Source organism: Medicago sativa, chromosome 8 (genome assembly GCF_051527215.1).
Source record: "Medicago sativa cultivar Bolivia chromosome 8, Bolivia_mono, whole genome shotgun sequence".
Taxonomy (NCBI): Eukaryota; Viridiplantae; Streptophyta; class Magnoliopsida; order Fabales; family Fabaceae; genus Medicago; species Medicago sativa.
Genome location: NC_140756.1, coordinates 12,130,266 through 12,147,776, shown reverse-complemented (window position 1 = coordinate 12,147,776; position 17,511 = coordinate 12,130,266). Strand labels below are relative to the sequence as shown.

General features: G+C 32.3%; 1 protein-coding gene across 4 annotated transcripts; it reads left to right on the top strand.

Moving 5' to 3' along the window:
* The first annotated feature begins 8,113 nt into the window (after positions 1-8,113).
* Positions 8,114-16,924, top strand: LOC146897010 (serine/threonine protein phosphatase 2A 55 kDa regulatory subunit B beta isoform-like). 4 transcript variants are annotated; one of them, XM_085735652.1, is made up of 14 exons: positions 8,114-8,535; positions 10,772-10,875; positions 11,001-11,096; positions 11,187-11,306; positions 11,455-11,661; positions 12,299-12,390; positions 12,582-12,700; positions 13,831-13,954; positions 14,417-14,540; positions 15,221-15,289; positions 15,386-15,477; positions 15,556-15,633; positions 15,718-15,788; positions 16,173-16,924. In XM_085735652.1, the coding sequence occupies exons 1-14, from the start codon at positions 8,424-8,426 to the stop codon at positions 16,307-16,309; spliced, it is 1,545 nt and encodes a 514-aa protein (XP_085591778.1). In that variant the 5' UTR covers positions 8,114-8,423; the 3' UTR covers positions 16,310-16,924. The 4 variants fall into 4 exon arrangements, with proteins under 4 accessions (XP_085591778.1, XP_085591776.1, XP_085591777.1 ...); XM_085735650.1 differs by having other exon boundaries at positions 11,455-11,664; XM_085735651.1 differs by having other exon boundaries at positions 10,998-11,096.
* Positions 16,925-17,511: the final 587 nt, after the last annotated feature.

Sequence of the window (17,511 nt, the reverse complement as noted above, 5' to 3'; positions counted from 1 at the left end):
AAACAGAGAGTGAAATTGGTCTCCTAGAGTAGTCATCGAGTAATAACAACGTATCACTCATTTTTAAAACATTTTTTGAAATCATTGAACTTTTTAAATCATTGGTTTAATGAGATTAGTCTAATTAATAATTTTCTTCTTTTTTTTTTTGGATTAATTAAATTTTCTTCTAGCTTTTATTTGCAGCATTGAATCAAAGAAATATTTTCCCATCAAACTAATATTTTTTACTTTAATTAATAATAATTTATTTTTCCTTAATTGTTTTTAACAAAGTTATTTTTTTATATTTTGTAAGATAAGTTACTTAATATTAACAAATGTCAAGCGGATCAAACTAGCGAAACCAAACACATTATCTTTTTACAATTCTTCTCTCTCAAAAATCAAACTTAAATCGATTGATTATATATGCATAAAACTATAAGGCCATATCAAACAAAAACGTGACAACATTATATAAATCTCAAATCAATATAATAAAATAAAATGAGCTCACAAAATGAGTTTGACGCTCACAACTACGAATTAAGATTTGAATTTGTGCTGAAAGATGTGTCCAAATTTAATGTTCAAAATGTGTCTAAGAAGATCAAACTAGGTGCCAGGCCCGGCCTTGGGGGAGTGCAAGGTGCTCTACCAGGCCGGGCCTCCAAATGTTACGAGCCTCAAACAAAAAATTAAGTTTAATACCCATCCCTCATTTAAATAAAAAAATATATATGTTACTTCTTTTTCTTTCTTCAGCACACGTTTGAGTTTTTTTTTAGACTCTAGTTCTCCTTTCGGTACATAAATCTGATACTATCAAACCACCTCAATTTGTAAAATCACTTAATCAGTCAATTTAGAAAGCTATTTCATTGACAAAATCACAACAATCATTTTTTCCGCATAAACCATTCGTTTTCCCTTTCCACAACGAAGGAGTGACAAATCCAAACGACACTGCTAGGTAAATTTCACCTCTCTTTCACTTAATTGTTTTTTTTTTATTTCGTTTCATGTTTAGAAGTTCTTATTCTGATTTTTTTTTTAATGAAGTTTAGCTACACAAAAAAATTACGTTTTTATTTTACTAGAGACCTATTTTAAAAAGATAGCCGAGCCTCCTATTTCATAGGAACGGTCCTGCTAGGTGCCACAACACGAATGGAAAAGGTTAATGGGAAAAGAAAGGAGTTTAGAGATCTAAATGAGTTTTAGAGATCAAGTTATTTCTTTTTAATTAATGTGGGAGACAAATTATCTCTGAAAATATTGCAATAGCACATTTTCAATATATACACAGTGAACAGACACATGGGTGAATGAATCTGCACACAAGCCAGCAAAACAAAATTTGTCTTTTACTAAACACCAATAAATAGCATCAATTTTTTATTTATTTTTTAAATCAGTCAAGCTGGGTTCTCTTAACACAGAGTCTCTTTGTTACAGTGTTTTTAGGAGAATTTTTTTTAGAAGTTTGTCTTTATTTGTTACAGATTTAGTGAGAATTGAAAGAAAAATTAATAATAACTGTTTAAAATTATATAAGCTGTTTTGAGTATCTTAAAAAAAATTACGACTAAGTTTTATCAAGAGAACAAACACAAAATAAATTATACTTTTACAAAGTCTCTAAAATATTAGATACAAATTCACCATTTTTATAACACGTAAGAAACATGTCTATAATAAATGTAAATGTTTGAGTGCAAATCAAATAATTGTTAAATATTTTTTTTCTAAAAAAACACTTGGATAAAAACTCTTTTAAGATTTGATTCATCAAATACAACAAATCATCTTAGCCTTTAGAAAAAAGTTAGTCTATCGTTTTGGGACATGACGATGAGTCCATATTATCTACTATCTAGTCGTCATTTGCCAAATTTAATAAACACTCAATAAATTTGTTAGGAGTTTTGGATTAAACGTAATGCAAAATGTCCTTTTTTTAGTTGGCTATGAATACACGTGGTGTCCATTGTCCAATACATACATTATAATATACTATATGTTTTGGCATTATTATTTCATCATGCAACATGCAACATGCAAATTAATCTTGATCGGTTGTCACAAGCATTGGGAATTACACATGGCGCCTAACATGACAATATGTTCATAACCGATTAGGAAGTTCACGAGCATTAGCAACCATTATTGCTCACTTTTCACTTTTGATTAATATTGTGGTTGTTGAATCAAACTAAGAACCATGCACGTCTCTTCCACTTTTTCTTCCACTTCTTTGGAAATTTGTATATACGTGTCTCCTAGGGTTCTTATTGAAGCCATGAATCAATCCTAATCATAAAAAATATGAAGAAAAAAAAAAACTACTTGTAGTTTGATTATATACGTACCATGCTTATAAAGATAGATGCTTATAAAAAAAATTGCGAGAAGTAGAGTATCATATATAGACTAGATTTTATTTGAGTGAAACGACATTTAATTAATCCAATTCAATTTATATGGATTGAGATAATTGAATTTTTCGTTTTTCTAAGTAGTCTAATGATTAAGAATTAACCATTTAAGATGAATGAATAGAGAGTTTGAGATTCAATCAGTAGATCTTGCTTATTGTAAATGTCTTTACCAAGCTAAATTGATAAATTGGGATATACACAATTAATCCAATATAAAAAATCACATCTATTTTTATTTTTAATTTTTTAGGGGACATCTAGTTATAATTTATTCGCAACATATATAGTTCAAAATATAAGTGATAATATCAGTTGATGATTATGTTCAAATCTCTCAAAAGAGTATTCTTAAGTGTAAGTGAATAAAAGAAATCTCTAAAAAGTTGAGTGATAATGGTGTCGTGGATGCAAATCTTCCCACAAACAAAATAAAAGTAGGCATTTGTGATTAAAAAAAATATTAAAAAAAAGCTAGTTTTCACAATACTAACTAATAATAACGTAAAAAAAACTAATAATCAAATTAAAAAATGTAATTTTTCTTTTTGAAGGAAAATTTAAAAATGTAAATTATTTTCGTGTTTGGTTATTTTAGTTTTCACCTTTACATGTGTTCGGTTGATTATAATTTGCATTAGATTATACCTCTTTATAAACATTTACTCCCATCACCTAATATTTGACACATTATATCTCAATGCGGAATGACGTATATTCACACCCCTTTATTGTTTTAAATAACATACACATGTAGTACGGTAATAGACTAATATATTCTCGTCTCTTATGGTATGTTTTTTAAACTTGTAGTCGGTTCAATGACCAACTAATTTGAATGGACAATCTCGGTAATAGACTAATATATTCTCGTCTCTTATGGTATGTTTTTTAAACTTGTAGTCGGTTCAATGACCAACTAATTTGAATGGACAATCTCGGTAATAGACTAATATATTCTCGTCTCTTATGGTATGTTTTTTAAACTTGTAGTCGGTTCAATGACCAACTAATTTGAATGGACAATCTTGAGTATGTTATTGTGCAATTGTTTTATTGTGGGTGTGTATTTATCTATATAAGCATTGTATGACCTTATAATAAATCAATGAAAATTTTGAGTATTTTCTTTAGTTTCTTAGATAAAAGAAGTTAGAGTAATTTAGTTTTGGTGATATTCATCACCTATCACCAGGTGAGTTTCTCTTTTAGTATGGTTGAATAATAAAGTCTCAAAAAATTTAATTTGGGCCTAACATTCCTTAATGATAGTATAAAAGATAATATTAAGAGAAAATATTTTTTTTAAAAAAAAATAGCTCCTCGGAAGGTGTATTTGCAAAAAAAAAAACCTTACATGAGGCGGGTCCAAAACTTGATTTTCTATCAACAAAGGATATCTGTTTCATGAAATTTTGTCATGCATCCCTACATTTGTACCGTCGCCCCCCTACAAACCATTAAAAATGTCAATTTTATTCTTCGTTTAATTTAACTTTCTACACCTTTATTTTTTCACTCTTACTTCTAACCTTTCCGATTTAAGATGAGTTCATCCCCACATAACATTTTCGGTATGTAAAAGATTTTTTGGTTTGTTATTTTTTCCCGAAAAACTTTTTCAATGTGTATTAAAAAAATCGAAAAACTCAAATTAGTAAACTAGAAAAACTAAAACGGAAAACCCTTTCAACAAAAAAATCGAAACCAAAAATGTTAGTAGGAGTTTTCAAAACAATTAACAAACTCGAAATATTAGTTATAATAAAAGCATATTTATAAGTTTTAGAGGTGAAGACACTCAAACCAATTTCACTAGCTTTCTTTATGCTTCGTTGTGTAGAAACCATGTTGGAAACCTACGTAGACTCTAGGATCGAAAAAGAAGAGGTTTGGGAAGAACTTGAAAAGGCAATTAAATAGTTTTGGTTGTTCTCATGAAACTATGCATCTTGAACATGGTATTTGAATGAACTCGTTGAAATAATGGAGTGCAACAAAATGAAGAAGACAATGTTGTTTTTATTCATGTGTTCTACCGTATAGAACCTTCAATGCAAAAGCAGACATGTAGTTACCACGCTACTCGTGCGAAACACAAGAAACATGGCAAAGATAAGATTTAAGAGCATTTTATTTGAACCATTAAGAACCATTAAGAACATTTTCGTTCATCGGAGCCAGTTTTTTACAAACCAACAACATTCTTACATAATCTCCATGACCATGTCAGGAAATAAGCACCATATTAGCAAAAAAATGATCCCAAGGAGCAATTAAAAGGGATTGGTAATTTGAAAAACTGTTTGAAAGGATAAGCATTTACAGAAAATGTTGTCCCTTAGTCAACATCAGTCTTAAACAAAAACCATTAAACACAAAAATATATATATTTTCTTTTTCAAAAGTTATTGGCTTGTATTGTCTAACTGTAACTTCATTAATTCTTTTCACGTCCATAGATTCCATTATCCATGTAATCTAAAATGTGAGAAAATAAATAACAACTCTCATCTCTTTCGTCATAATTCTTACTTTTAGAGAACTCAATGGCTTTCACTAATATTTGGTGAAACAGTCTCAAGATTAAAAAAAAAAAAAAAAAACACAAGTGTCAAATCCACTACCAATCCAAAAATAAATAGAGCATTTGAAATCATTATATTTCTCTTTATACACCTTATTGCATTACATTCCAATAATTGTATTATGCATTCAAGTTAATTATTCATGAAACAAAACCTTAAAATCTCTATTTGTATTCATTCTATGCATTCGGTGTGTCTTCGAGCAATCAATACATAAATAAACTTCATCTTTGGTTTTGCAAAAAAATATTGGTTTCGTGATTTAAAGTTCCTATTTTTTCAAGGATATTCAAATTTATGGACGTTGAAATAGTTATAAGATAAATAGTGAATGTGCATTTAAATGTGAACATTGAACTATCCATAAATTGTTGAAGAACATAAGATATAGAAAACTAGAAAAAAAAATTAGGATATAACTTCTTTAATTATAAGTTATTATTGTGTTTGCATAATTTGAACTTAGGATCAAGTTGTATACGCATTGATCTGAAACTGGCCAAATTTTAGACTAATTGTACCAAATTTAATATGTTTCCATTTACTTTGTAAAGTTTATTTTGTTTCTAAAACTTTTGTCCGGTTCAACAATTGTTGATATCTTGATTTGGAGTTTAAATTGTTGAAGAACAAAAAGATACAAAAGAATTAGATGTTTAAAGGAGAGGTTTCCAACTTTCCATGCTTACATGTTTATTTATGTATTTACCATTTTGCTTTTGATTGTTTCGTAGTTTTGATATTGTGAAAAACTTCTGGTTTAAACCCAATGTGTTTTTTTGGTTTTACATTAAACATAACAAATTGATCTTCATTCTCCAATAAATCAACTGCAAAATATATACAGACGATTTAAAACAAATTATGTGTGAGAGAATATAACATGCTGATCTACATGAATCTAAAGTAGTCACGATCCTCCCCACTCCTCCCACCCCCACAAAAAAGATTTAAACAAAGGCTCAATTTTAAAGACGGTGTGTGACAGGGCTTTGAAAAATGAGAGGAAATGCACGAACAACGAGGTTAAGACGAAATTCAAGAGAAAAAGGCGATCTCGTATAGATGAATCATGACACTTCAGAGAAGACAATCTGTCTCTTATACGATCAACCACATGATCCTAAAAGCATAATCTACAATGATTATAGCAAAGTGGCAACCCCAAGTATTTAAAGGGAGTCGAACTCACCTTACAATTCAACATTAAAGCAACCTCATTCAACCAAAAGATATGAAAGTTAACACCAAATAGTAAACTTTTAGAAAGTTCACCTTCAACCTAAAAATCAGTTCAAAAAGAAAAAAAATAAATAAAAGACCTTGATTGTGCAAATATTTCACCAACTTTTTAGGCCAATGATCAAAGTATCATATGCACACCAAAGATGCGTAAATTTGAATGCATCATCGTCCACTTTTTTTTTTTTTGAGGGCAACATCATCGTCCACTTGAAAACCACAAATTTTCTCCAATCTTATAACTTTGAAAAATAACGAGTGAAACCCTTCTAATGTAGTTAAAAACAAAAAAAAGGTGATAAAGGATCTCCATACCTTAACCCACAACCCATAATAAATCCATCAATCAGACAACCATTAACAAAATTGAGACTGCGTTGTCCTCAAACACTCTGACATCCAAGATCTCCATTTTAAAGAAAAATTCATTATGTTTCAAATAGAGTCAAGGTAAGACAAATACATCGAGTCGTAAGTTTTCTCAAAATTATCTCTGACATAATTAGTTTTCTCTTATCTTTCTTAACTTCATCCACAACCTCGCTGGCAATTAAGACATCATCATGAATTTGTCTATCTTTCACAAAAGTCGATCGAGAATCAAACATCATAATTAATTGTTGTGGTTCAAGACTCTAGTTATCATTTGTCTATTTTTTAAAAAAAAATATGTTAAAAAGTTCTTTAAAGACACTTGTTAAGGAACCTAATATAATACTTACTTTATCCCAAAATAAATATTGTTTAAATATGTTTCACATAGATTAATAAAAAAATGAATGACTAAATACATCAATTTTACAAAAATGCATCAATTACCTTTTTTAATTGCAAATTTTAGTATTTTAATGTGACATTAGTTTTTTTTCCTTGTCAAAATTCGAACCATGAACTTTTACTTCTTAACTCTTCTAATAATTTAGTTCAACCAAGTGAACTACTCATCTCCCTCCTCTAATGATTAGAAAATAATACATACAATATTAATTAGGAGTAAAGTTGGAGAATAAATTAATTAATGTTGAAATGAAAAAAATAAAACAACTCTTATTCTAAAATAAATTCTTTCGCTAATGCGATAATTATTTTGAGACGGATGATTAATATTTTATCAAAAGTTGTGCACTCGACTTTTATAAAACTCTTTTTTTATCATAAAACTTTCTTTTTTAAGTTCGCTAACAGATATCTTAAAACATGCGTTAACAAGATAGTCTCTTTAACATTCAGCATTGGAAAATCCCTTATATATAATCCAAAATCATTTGATCCCCTTCACCATGGCCCACTTTTACGTGATAGCGATAAGATCTCAGGAGTAATGGTGAAAGAATATCAAAGAGATGAAAAGGCAAGGACAAATATGTCATTCCCCATAAATCTAACCTTAACTTTTCCTTTCAACATTTTCTGTTCCTATCGCAAGTACTTTTATTTAATTGGTTAACTAATGAGAAAATTTCAATCAATCCAAATATTAACAAAGTGACACCTTCACCATAAATTCAATCAAGTAGCACTAACATACTCCTTCACCATAAAGTATTTGATAAAAGACGTGTCTAATATTCGATATGTGTCAATGTTAAACAACAACACAATTTCAACAAATATAATCACATATAACTAATCTATTTTGCTTTTGATCGGTGTCGTGTCAGCGTCGGATAAAAACAACCTCGTGTGACAGACATGTGAGTTTATCACAAGACAAGGAAATTATAGATAATTAATTTGTTTTTTATTTACGTAAGAAAAGAACAAACAGGAACCTATTATTGAGAGAGAGAGAGAAGTAGACAGAGGAGAGAGTGTGTGTTGTGTTGTGTGTTTTTTAGCATCTCCAAATCCAAAGAACCGTTTGTTTCGTCATTTTTATCACAAACAAAAAATTTCCCATTTTTCTCCTTTTAGAGAGAGAAGATTGCAAGAGAGAGAAGGAAAAAAAGGGGAAAAAAAATTGTGTTTTTTTTTTCTTCTGTGGGGTGTTGAAAATTGCAATGGTTGAAGTGGAAATCGAATTCGAAACAAGGGTATGAGAAGAAAAAATTGTATCTTTTTTTGATGGGTTTGTTTGAAATTATGATCTTGTGAAAACCCAGAAAGGAAATCTTCGATGTGTTGATAGATAGAGAGATTTTGAGGATTTTTTGTGTGGTCCGTTGATTGAAAAATGAACGGTGGCGATGAGGTTGTTGTAGCTCCGGAGGAACCAGTGCAACCGTTGGAGTGGAAATTCTCGCAGGTTTTTGGTGAACGTGCGGCTGGAGAGGAAGTTCAGGAAGGTAATTGTTTGCTTCACATGTTGTAGTGTGTTTTTTTGATGGGTACTATGTTGTTGGATCCACTTTATTGTGTTTGGATTAGGGTTTGGTTCCATTTTGCTTTGGATCCGTTTTGGATCGTGTTTGTATAAAATAATGTTTTTTTTTTTTTTTTGCATTGTTAAGTTTTACTTGGTTGGATTGATATGAGTGTGAAAGTGAAACTGAGGTTCTAATGAAGTGGTTATAGTTTTGGATTTGGATTTGGCATTGATTTTTGTGTATTTAGTTGTACTTATATTCTTAGCAGTTCTTGTTGTGGTGAATTGATTTGTTAAGTTTTCGATGTGAGTTTGAGAGTTCGGGGGTTAGATCTTATGGTGTGTAGTTCGATGAGTGGGATTGAGAATGGATATGGAGCAAATGAGTTTTTGCCAAAGGAGGACGGACTATATATATGTTCATAAGTGCATGTTTGTCGTTTTGTTTGAAGCATCGGAGTGTAGCTTTTGTCGAAATCACACCGGCACTCCGTGATTTCATCAAACTAACCGACAAGCCAATCAAAACATGCACTAAATACGTTTGAAGGAAGGGCTTTTCGCATAATGTTAGATACTCGGTGTCGTTACTGTTATACTAATGTAGCAGTTGGAATTTGTGATTCAGTGTAGTCTGTCATCCTTGGAATTTTAACTTCGATAAAATTACCCTCGGTAGTTGTATTCAATCTTAAGCATTCACAGTCGAATTCCTTTTTCCAATAATTGTTTATTTGGCAGATTTTTATCTTTATTTTTATTTGAAAAAAGATTTTCACTAAGCAAAACCAATAAATTGGTGTATTAACATGAAACATAGCTTCAGTGTAACTATTCTTGGTAGAAATTTTTTGTGGATTTAGCTTGTGCTTGTTTTCCAAGCAGTTCTTGTTGTGGTGAATTGATTTGTTAAGTTTTCGACGTGAGTTCGAGTGATCGTGGGTTAGATCTTAATGGTGTGTAGTTCGACGAGTGGGACTGAGAATTGATATGGAGCAAATGAGTTTGTGCCAAAGGAGGAAGAAATATACATATGTTCATAAGGTTTGTCATTTTGTTTGAAGCGTCAGAGTGTAGCTTTTGTCAAAATCACATTTGCCAAAATCACATTGCAACTCCGTGATTTAATCAAATTCACCACAAAGCCAATGAAAGTATGTACTAAATAAATTTGAAGGAAGGGCTTTTCCTATGATAGTTAGATACTCGGTGATACTGTTATACCAATGTAGCGGTTGGAATTTGGGATTTAGTGTAGTCCTTCATCTTGATTGCACTATTTCTCTATTATTTTCTAGTTGTTTCCGGCGAAATTAGTTTTTGATAATTCAAACAATTCAGTGTCTCAACTTTGAGTCTATATGGTCTTAAAGCATTTCCCCCCAGCCGCATACGGCATACCTGGTTTTGATCTATGTTGTTAATCTCGGATAGCGGCGTGGAGCACCGGACCCCAAAACTGCTAAAGCAGCATGATTGACGGCATAGGTTATGATGGTCGTCCTTCATTCTAATTTATAGGTCTAATGATGATTGAAGAAAATAGACCGCAAGGTGCCAAGTATCGTAGAACTTCAATTTCCCAGTCATAACCAAATATTAAAATAAAACAGGGACTTTACGAGAGTAAACAATTGTCTTGATGGTTAGTAACAGAGTGTAATTGGAATGTGAAACATATTCATTTAATAATATTTTTTGCGAGGGAGCAATGATATCTTCTATTAAAGATATTGAATCTGGATGATTTGATTCTAAGATTGTTTAGTTTTGGATAAACTTATTTGAACTCATTTACTCACCGGCATAAGCTCCAGTGAGACTGATTGTGAGAGTTTATGTAAACAACTTATGACATGTCCATAAGCTGTTTTCATCTTATTTGGATAAGCTCTTCGGATATTTTATGAAAATAACTTATAGCTTTTATTGAAACAATTTGATTTGATTTTACCTTCTGTTATAAAAATAACTTCTGCATAAGCACTTAGATGATAAGTTGTTATAACCACTTGATTGAGTTGTTTAAGGAAGTAGAGAGGATATGAATTTTGTGAATCTAGTTAATTCTTGTTGAATATTTATGTTCGGCCTATAGACACCATTAACAGAATGATAGATTCTTTCAGTACAGAACGATTGACCGATCTGGATTAGCTTTTGTTGCAGGTTAATGTGTTAGTTTCCTAATTATTTACCCAATTTTCTGTCTACAGTGGACATAATATCTGCTATTGAATTCGACAAGTCTGGTGATCATCTTGCGACCGGTGATCGTGGTGGCAGAGTAGTTCTCTTTGAGCGCACAGATTCAAAAGATGTAAGTCTGACTGTTGCTTCTCCCAATTTTTATTTCAAAGCAAACATATCTACTTAGTTTTGAATGATTCCTTGTAACAAACTTGGTATTGATAATATCTATGTATTTACTGTATAATATAGCAGCATGGATCAAGAAGTGATTTGGAGAGGATGGACTATTCGGTTAATAGGCATCCCGAGTTCCGTTACAAAACCGAGTTTCAGAGTCATGAGCCTGAGGTAATTATTCGTCACCATACACCAGTTAATGCTGCCCAAATTATCCGTGGCTCAAAAATTTTAACATATATAACATGATTGTTGTTTCAGTTTGACTATCTTAAGAGCTTGGAAATAGAAGAGAAAATTAACAAAATCAAATGGTGCCAAACAGCTAACGGGGCTGTATTCCTTCTATCTACAAACGACAAAACAATCAAGTTTTGGAAGGTATGAAATGAAGGCACACCCTTGGCATGCTGAGTCCTAGTTTTCGATATGAATTAATATGATTGATTTGTTGCCTTTTTGAAGAAAAAAAGATTGATTTGTCTCCTAGACCATTTATTCTTATTGTCTTTTTATCTGAATCGATCAGGTTCAAGAAAAAAAGGTGAAGAAAATTTCTGACATGAATATTGACTCTTCAAAAGCAATGGGAAATGGATCTATTGCTAGTTCAAGTAATTCCAGTAGCTCTAAGCCACATCTTGCAAATGGAGGACCTTCAGATAAATCATATAGCTATCTAAGCAATGATTTCTCATTTCCACCTGGAGGCCTGCCTTCGCTAAAATTACCCTCGGTAGTTGTATTCAACCTTCAGCATTTGCAGTCGAATTCCCTTTTCCTATATTTGGTTATTTGACAGATTTTTATTTTTTTTTGAAAAAATATTTTTCGCTAAGCACAGCCAGTAAATTGGCATATTAACACGAAACATAGCTTCAGTGTAATAATCTTTGGTATTAATTTTTAGCCGTCCTGTATAGATGCTTTCATAAAGAAAGTTGAAATAGAAAACAGATAGAGAATTAGTTGCATTTATTTTATTGTTCATTGTTCTGTCTTTGTAATGTTGGTTATTTGGTTATTTGCAGTTTTTTATTTTTTTTTGAAAAAAGATTTTTCGCTAAGCACAGCCAGTAAATTGGCGTATTAACACGAAACATAGCTTCAGTGTAATAATCTTTGGTATTAATTTTTAGCCGTCCTGTATAGATGCTTTGATAAAGAAAGTTGAAATAGAAAACAGATAGAGAATCAGTTGCATTTATTTTATTGTTCATTGTTCCGTCTTTGTAATGTCGGTTTTTTGTGCCTTGATTTTTATAAGAAAGAAAAGTAGTTACAGTTATATGCTTCATTTTAAACCTTGACAATTAATTGTTTGATACTTTGTAGTGCAGCTAGTGCTTACACATGTATTGTAAAATATGTAGGTAGTTAGCCATGAGACCAGTCTGCTGGCTCGATGTCGTAGAGTATATGCACATGCTCATGACTATCACATCAATTCTATTTCAAATAACAGGTGAGTTGGCTATCTTATTGTATACCATATATTTTCTGCATGTAGTATTGATTTGAAAATGTTGACTGCTTTAATTTCTTGAGTTTGTGTCTGCTCTGCATGATTTTTCGTGCATTTGATTTTTGTTGTAATGCACGTTTTTCTGAAAGCTGATCATATTATAACGATGTTATGTTCCTAATATCTTCTAGCGATGGAGAAACTTTCATATCGGCTGATGACTTGCGAATAAATCTTTGGAACTTAGAAATTAGCAGTCAAAGTTTTAATATAGTCGATGTAAAGCCTGCAAATATGGAGGATCTGACTGGTAAGCTTTCACTACTATAATTTTATGTTCTTCTGAAAATGAAACTCTGCTGGTAACTTAGTATAATTTTTCTAGTTAAAGAACTGATAAAAACATGAGTCATGGTTATCTGATAAATGTTTGTTTTGCATTTGTGAATCTTTCTAGTCTCATCTGTGACGTTGAGCAGCAGTAAGATTAGGATTCAAATCATAATCAGGGTTTTCTGGGTGAGTCGCGAGTATATAGCGTTAATGTGTGTAATGAAGGTTCATCGGGTGTATTTTTTGGTTAGGGGTATTTGCAAGCAATCCGATGGGTTTGGATAGGCTCAACTGGTATGAAGGAAAGAACGAGAATCAAAATATAGGGCAATGGATGCCCTGAATTAACGCAAGGTGAATTCAAGAGCACCTCTCCTCTCCGTAGGTTTCTGACTGAGTTCTTAACGAGCCTTATTATCTCTCCTTAAAACACCCTTCTGATTATTGGGGGCCTATCAGTTTTGTGGTCGGATCGATGACAGTTATATTGCTTCGAACATTACCTATTGAATCAGTGTTTGTGATTGGGTTTCAGGAACAATCGAAGAATGAATTAATTACGGCTTCCATGGGTTGCATTTTTTATGATCTGCACTATTATTACTTCTAGGAGTTGATTGCTACACAATCAGGCATATATCAATGTGTTGCACTATATTCATGACGAGGAATGTAATCCAAAACCCATAAGTATGAAGACTCTATTCTGCCACTAAATAATGTTGGCCGAGACGCGCTATAATTGTGCGCATAAGGCGTTGAGCTTATGTGCCAGGAATGTTCGGTGCTTCTTGCTGGTTGAGGTGTTAGTCTTGTAGTAAGTTAACTACTTTTGGAGTCTTAGGCATGCATACCTCTATGTCTGAGGCAAGGCAGCATGCCTTTAGTGATTGACAACTTGTAAGACCCTTTTCACAAAACAAAACAAAACTCGGCAAAGAAACCTGATTACTGTGATGCTAGCTAGAAAAAGTCTAGATGGTCTTTTGGATTAGAATTCTTAAATTGCACTTTTTTTTGTTTTCTTATTTCTAGTATTTTTTTTTTGGCTTCGATTGTTTTTATTAGTATTGGTAGAGTCGTTGACTGTAGATACTATTATTGCAGAGGTTATAACATCAGCAGAATTTCACCCTACACATTGTAATACATTGGCATATAGCAGCTCAAAGGGCTCAATTCGTCTTGTTGACTTGCGGCAATCAGCTTTATGCGATTCTCATGCCAAATTGTAAGATCATCCTTTGCTGATGTTTTCACTAATGTCTACTCTTATTTATGTTCCCTATGCAAAAGATTTGATTGACTCCTATAAAGTGAGCAACTATTTTTAGAGAGTAAAGTAAGTAGTATCGATTGATTTATAATTTATAATAAGTATTAACTATTAACACTTTATCTGAATGCTGGTGGCATGCTTTACACATGCAAGTCACTTTACTAACTACATACTAATGAAGTCAAATGCCTATGTACAAAAAATACATTTTCAATGCACTAACATGCATTTATGTAGCTTCTTATATATGTAGCACCGACACTTCAGATTGAAGGCGTGTCCAGTGTCCGACAATGACACGACACTGCCAAATGTGGTTACATTCAATTATTACATTTATCACATTATGTCTGTGTCAGTGCTTCATAGCTTCTTATGCCTGGTAGACTCACAGACAATTAACCTTCTTTGCAGATTTGAGGAACAGGAGGCCCCTGGGTCCAGATCCTTTTTCACTGAGATTATTGCTTCTATCTCAGATATAAAATTTGCAAAGGATGGAAGATATATACTTAGTCGCGATTACATGACTCTGAAGGTTTGAAAGCTTTACTGTTCCAAAATCAATGCTTCTATTATAAAAAATTTCATTCCGAGTATTTTGGCTGCTGAGCTACTTATAATTTAATGAATTGGATTAAATTCAATGTGACATGGGCATCTCATCTCAACAAATAGATAAAGGAGATCCCAAGTACCATTGGATTTATTGAACATTTGGTATGTGATAGAATTGGTTGTTGAGTCCAATGAGCAAACATCTCGCTATTCATTTAATATTTAATTTACAACTAAGGCCTGCTTGGATTGCCTTATTTCATTGTATCTATTGGTATAACCACTTGTGAGACTGTTATGAAGAGCTTATAGAAACAGTTTATGACATGTCCATTATCTGTTTTAGCTTATTTTCATGAGCTCTTCATGATAGCTTACAAAAACAGCTTATTACCTTATATTAAAACCGTCTTGTTACAAAGGAAGCTTTCAAATTTATTTTATCTATTGTCATAGAAGTAGTTGATACATAAGCAAAATAATTTTAAGCGCTTAATCAAACTGTTTATTAAAACTGAACATGTTTGTTCCTTGGACTTTTAAGTTGTTGGTCCGGCAAAGTATGCTTTGCCATTTATTTTTATGCTATGTTTGCTTACCTTCTTGTTATGCTCTAAATATCTCGTTACACCTCATCTTACTTCTTTCCTTGTTTGACAGTTATGGGACATAAATATGGATTCTGGCCCAGTTGCAACTTACCGTGTTCACGAGCATTTAAGGCCAAGGGTTAGGTTCCTTTGGTTTGATTAGTGACAAGTCATTAATTTCTGCTGCTTTAACGAGTTATACTAACTGTTTTCTATTTGGATTGTAAATGTGCAGCTATGTGATTTATACGAAAACGATTCAATTTTTGATAAGTTTGAATGTTGTCTCAGTGGTGATGGATCGCGTGTTTCAACCGGTTCTTACAGGTCTGGTTCAACTTCACCCATTAGTGATTTTGTTATCTTTGAGCCTGCATCTTACTATTTTGTTTCATTTGATGCCAGCAATCTATTCCGTGTGTTTGGTTGCGCCCCTGGAAGTACTGAGGCCACAACTTTGGAAGCCAGTAAAAATCCAATGAGGTAATCATATATTGCAAACTCCACAACACGAATTGTGCTTTAATAGGCACTGTGGCATTTATATTAACTTTTTCATTTCCGCAGACGACAAGTTCCAACGCCTTCAAGGCCTTCTAGATCGATCGGGAACAGCATCACAAGAGTTGTAAGACGCGGTTAGTTTTTCCCCCCTATTTAACTACATTGTCAGACTCTTGAGTATTCATAATGTGTTGTTAGGACCTGTTTGGATTTGTTTATTTGATCTTATCTACTTGCATAAGCACTTATGAGACTGTTTGGAAGAGTATGTAGAAACAACTTATGACATGTCCACAAGTTGTTTTCAGCTTATTTCCAGAAGCTCTCCTGGATAGTTTAGGAAAACAGCTAACAACTTATATGAAAAAACAAGACCTGATTTTATCTTTTGTTATTGAAATTGTTTATACATAAACACTTGCATGATAAACGTTTATGTTATAAACACTTGGTTAAGTTGTTTATCCAATCAGGGAGTATAATAACAATACTTAAAATGCTTTGCTAATCTTGAACAGGAGCTGAGAACACCAGTGTCGACGCAAATGGAAATTCTTTTGATTTCACAACAAAGTTACTACACTTAGCATGGCACCCAAGTGAAAACTCAATTGCTTGTGCTGCTGCAAATAGCTTATACATGTACTATGCATGAAAGAAAGATGGTTGAAAGACATACATTTGCTTGGTTAACCTGTTTCCGTGGTTGCTATGAAGAAGTCTTCTTACCAACCATTAAGTTGGAGGCTACATTAACTCACACACTACAAAGTGCCCTTCAAAATATTTAGCAGGAGTTCATAGAAAAAACGATCCAGAAGTGGCATATTTTTTTTCTTTTCAAATTTCATCCTTCTTCTGACCCTAATATTCTTTCCCCTCCTTTTTGTGTATCTTTTTGTGAAAAGAAGGTGCAGTCAATGGTTCATACTGTATTTGGCTTGCAAATGAAGAAGAAAAATGTGATTGTAGCTCTCCTACAACAGATAAAGATAAAAGATAAAAATTGTAGTTTATTTTCTTTCTGCCTTAGATAAGATAGATATGTCTTGTGGGATGGAGCAGTGGAAACAATGCAGTGCATCATTTTTTCATTGATTATTTTTGTGTTGGGAATTTTATTTTGACAATGTTTCAATGTCTAGTGGTTTTGTTAAACAGATCAATTTTATGTATAATGTTAAAAGGAAGTAATAATTTGATGTATAGTGTTGAAGGAAGTAATACTTGAAAGATTATGAAATAAATATAATGCTGTGTCCTGCTTCAATGTTTTATAGTTTCAATTGAAGTTTTAGACTCTTGTTATGTTTGAAAACATTCATGTTAAACCAGGACTGGTAGTAGTCCTCACATCATGCTTCAATTAAATGCTTAATATATATGAGCCGTCCGATCAAAGATTTGTGGCTGAGATCAAACTGTTTGAAAACTAGCTGAACAAATCTAAACCGTTGGATCATTTTTGACCGCTGTGTGAAACAGTTACAGCAGGGAATCCAGGTCCAAAATGTATGTGATTGCCACATGGTTCAAATAGTGAGGACAATCATGGAATCTAATTATTCTCAGTAGATTTTATGTGTCAGACAATCATCGAATCTAATAATCCTCAGTAGATTTTGTGTTGGAGAGAGCAGAGTTTGTGATCGTCATGATGGTTATGCATAAATATATTGATACATATGTGATCGAAAAAAGTTGTTAAAGAAAGTACACCGTATATAGACTATGTTATTCGATGATTTTCTTGAATGCTTATACAATTTAGGGGCACGTATTAATTTGGGAATTGATTTCATAAACTAATGAAACTGTGCAGCCTAAAAACCCTTGGTTCCTCTTACTTTCATTGAG